Here is a 4,325-nt window from a genome sequence, read left to right as displayed (position 1 = left end):
GCTGTTGCCAATGAATAGAAGACACTAAACGCAACTGGAGATAGAGCATTGCACCTTCCACTTGTGCTTTGTATTGACTACTATATATTTCGTCCCATTTTTCGCAATTCCATACACAATGGCCATAAATTATTGTCATCCTTATGGCCATACCATTAGTTTTTACGTACCCCTGCTTAAGCAGCATGTTTAAACAGCGGGGAATGCTGTAGAGCAGGCGTTGCTCGACACAGAGCCAGATTGCTGAGCTGTTTGGCCGTTCTCGAGGATATTCCTTTGTTCGATATGTAGTAGTAGTACAAGTAGATGCAATCCGAGACATTGATGCATTAGCGACCGATGAATAATTTACAGATAGTTAGGCTGCTTTATTAAGATGTCCTTTTCCCTTCATTAAATGGAATATCAATTTTTTTGATATTCCAAGGCTATTTACGATAGCACAACTTAAAAAAATGGGAAAGTATGAGATCTCAAATACAGACAACGACGGTGAAATCCGCCACCCTCTGAACGCCATCCTCCATAGTAGTTCTTTTTTTTTGTTTTCTCGACAGAAAAATTCGTCGCACAATTTTATTGGTAGATAAAACGAATTAGCTAGCAAAAAGCAAAGTAAAAAAAATGTGATTATATTTCAACTATCGGGCACATCGGAATAGCTTTCCAGAAGCTTTTCGCTACGACTTCTTCTGAAAGCTCCCCCCACGCCTCGATCGTCCGTGGTATTGTAGCAAGACGTTTTTTGGCCGCCTTGTTCTCTGCCTTCGATTTATCTACGACCTCGTTGTCCGTGCTCACAGTGTTCGATTCGCTCGCGCCGTTATCGTCCTCGTTTGGTGTCACGCAGACGCACTCCTGCAGGCACCAGCACTCTCCATCGCACATGCACTCGTCCCAGCAGATGCACTCGTCCCAGCAGATGCACTCCTCCCAGCACGTGCAAGTTTCCAGCCGTCCACACTTGCTACAATATACTGATGCTGCGTCATTCGCCGAGTCTTCAGTAGTTTCAGCTGCAAAGTTCGTCTCCGCGCTGATGTCTTACAGCCACTATCCTGTAATTTTCTTTTTCAAAGGTCCCATGACCCCAACGTCTAGTGGCTGGCAGACCGCTGTACTGTTGGGTGGTAGTTGGCAAACCAGGGCCGACGTTGTCACGGCAACAACAGCAAGTCCTTCTTTTGAGACATGTGCGTAGAAGTTATCAAGTATAAGCATTGATGGTGCCTCGATCTCGAACTTGAGCAGCTCTCGTACATATATCGCCCACACTTTGGCATCCATCCAACCGTTCTCCTGCACTGAGTATACATGACCAACCGGATATGTTGGTAGCTCCTCTTTTTCGATAGATCCACCTGGCTTCGCACGTAAAATAAAAAGAATCGGAAGTTTCTTTCCTTTACACATTTGTATATATAGTAAAACAAAAAAAGCACAAAATAAAAAATACGAACCGTCAGCACGAGCTATTATAACAGCAGTCAATCGCCCGGAGTGTTTTTGGGTCCGCTTGACCTTAGCCGATCCTTTCCGACCTTTCAAAGCCCAAATTTTTAAAGATGGCATATCGAAATTCACTGCTGTTTCATCGACGTTGTAGATTGCGTCTAGAGGAAATGACTCATATTCATCCCAAAACTTCACGGCAAAATGCCAATGCGTTTCGATCATTTCGGCTTGATTCTGTTTTGCGAACTGTGGCTTTTGCACTGTAAATCCACGACTATCACACTATTTGAGAAAGTAATTTTATAAAACCAACTAATCAAAAGATATTACCGTGCTGCAAACCGCTGACAAAGTCTCATTGGCGCACTTAGACCCTTCTCATCGCTTTCCTTACCAACAAGTTACGTTTGAAGCCATCGCGGATGCTGCTCTTTGAAATATTGAATCATTAAACCTGTTCACACAAAAACTAAGAAACAAGGGGGTTTAAGAAACAAGGGGGTTTAGGTCACAATGTAAAAATAAACTAATGACAAGACGGTTTCCCTTCTTCTCGCCGCACATCCTTCATAAAGGTTACCAAATCGTGTGAGAAGGATATTAACGGCGCTGCGCCCTGACCCTTCAAGGTTTTGCTGATTTGGGCACCTGCAAAGTCTTGGATGTTCTCCTTATCGTCTAGCCAGTCGCACAGAGTCGTTCGAGGGTATTTAGTTTCTTTGACGGCTTGGCAGCTTCCTAACGCCTCAGCAGTCGCGATTGCTTCGCGCTTGGTTAGAATTGTAGAGCGCTGGGCGCCATTTCCCAAAGTGATAATTTTTTTTAACTGTACATGCAATGCTGCCCGTAGGAGCCAGTCAATTCAATTTACTCATTCATTGGCTAAAATAAAAACCTTTCAAATCTTTTATTTTGAACAAGTGTTCGTGGCGGATTTGCATGGTATGGCGGATTTCACCGTCGTTGTCTGTACGGTAGTTAAAGGGTAGCGAGTTAGGGTCTGTTTCATTTACAGGTGGGCGGAATTTACAGGATGGATAACCGATACTTCAGGATGGAAATAACCTTAGGTATTCTAAGGATATGTTCTGGATATTATCCACGACACAAATTGTGACACAAGCTTTTCACTGCTCATTAGTATCAGCACTACTTTCGCCTTCCTTCTTCGTAGTGTTGCCATGGATACCCAGACAAGCTGCCCCTGCGCCGTTTTCTGCTGGTTTCTGTCGACGTGGGTAGCTCGATAGACTGTTTACACTGTTGAAATATGTCGGCTGCAGTACTGAAGGAAATATTTGTTGTTGCCAGACGATTCTCCGATGATTTTAGCTCGATTTTCCTCATAAGGAATCGAAGCTCAAAAAGTGGCTTCCGCTGGTTTGGGTCACTCAAGTCAGCCGGACGCAACTGTCGGAGGCGAGGTAAGTTTCGTGACATATCTTCACAGCACCAGTACACCCACGCCTGCTCTGCACTCCCAGTCGGCAGCTTCAAGCCTAGTGGAAAGAGGTGCATACCACCACCCCAATGATAAATAGGGTATACCGGCTCACTAGATTCCTCAACTTCTTCTCTGGAATGCAACGCCGCATCGCTAGCTGTATCTACCGTATCGATAGCGACATCGTCACTAGTGCGTAAGTGATGTAGTACACCTGTATCCTCCAATTTCTTCATGATAGATGATGCGATACTCTCGCATGTGGGGACACCAGTCTCAATTGCTCGTTCCTCCAGTATTGTTGACACTCCGGCAAGAATTTTCTGACACATCGTATTCTGAGACTCGGCAATATTTTGCAGGTCCAATTTTCGACTTTTAATTTCGGCCTTCAGCTCATTTCGAGCAGCACGGAATTTCCCTAATAAAGTGACATTTGGAGGAATGCCTGTGGGTTGCATCCCCAAATCGAGGCATTCACTGCGGATGTAAGATTTAAGTTGACATATCAACTCTGCATCTCCAAGTAGAGGTGACTGAAAAATCGGATGGTTGTCGGGAAGCTATTCGCGAAGAAACTCCAAATGACAGATAAATAATGCCAATACGAACTCTGCACTAAATCCAACAGATTCGGGGAGACCAGGAAAGCATAGTCGTTTTGCCTTTTGCACATCTTCCTCGCCATCGACAAAATGCGGAGGAAGAGATGCAACTCTAGCTTAAAAATAGGAAGACCGCTAGCTGTTCGCCCAACAAACATGTCACCAGCAGCATCATGACGAGGATATCGGTCCTGCACCCCGCCCATTGACCAACCAGCACGTAAATGAGCTGCTACGGATGGTGGTCATGCTGTCGACCCTGACGAGCAATATGTGGAGGCCCTCTTCCGCATTGAGTGAGTTCCGAGGTCTCCTGCAGCAACCCCTCGACGTTCGAGCTCCTCAGCTACCTGTGGCCCCTCTAAGACTCGACCCAACATCTTCCAAAATCGCTCATGTTGATCACTTCCCGGAATTAAATGAGAATCAGCGGTGTCTACACCATACGTCGACTAATACACTCCTGTACGCACAGTAGATAAAATTTAAAAATATTGATCACTTTAAAGTATTTTTTTAAGTGCATACCAAGAGCGAGAACGGGGCAGATCTTGGGTGACAACGGATTAGCGTAGACACGGCGAGGATCTCGAGGTCGTGTACCACGTTGATCATTTTTCATGTGCTCGAAATATACACAAAGTGTAACGGGTAGGAGTTACCGTCACTTGCTTACACTATAGTGTGGAGGAAGCTCGCAATAGTAGAGCCAAGTCTTTGGTTTGTGTCAAATTCAACTCTGATTTATTTAGGACAAGGGCGGCTACCCCTGGCCTCGTGTGAGCCACTCGAACACATGTCTACACCTGATTGGTTAATAA

The 4,325-nt window shown here is 45.0% G+C and overlaps 1 protein-coding gene across 1 annotated transcript; it reads right to left on the bottom strand.

Annotated features, from left to right (window-relative positions):
• Nucleotides 1–630: 630 nt before the first annotated feature.
• Nucleotides 631–1,287, bottom strand: PITG_13578 (uncharacterized protein; the record flags this gene model as incomplete). The annotated part of the gene is made up of 2 exons (XM_002899734.1): nt 631–967; nt 1,244–1,287. 2 exons carry the CDS (start codon nt 1,285–1,287, stop codon nt 631–633), a joined length of 381 nt encoding a protein of 126 aa, XP_002899780.1.
• Nucleotides 1,288–4,325: the final 3,038 nt, after the last annotated feature.

Source organism: Phytophthora infestans, genomic scaffold, assembly GCF_000142945.1.
Source record: "Phytophthora infestans T30-4 supercont1.29 genomic scaffold, whole genome shotgun sequence".
In the NCBI taxonomy this organism is placed as follows: Eukaryota; Oomycota; class Peronosporomycetes; order Peronosporales; family Peronosporaceae; genus Phytophthora; species Phytophthora infestans.
Note: the sequence above shows the minus strand (reverse complement) of the source record. Positions and strands in the feature narration are given on the sequence as shown.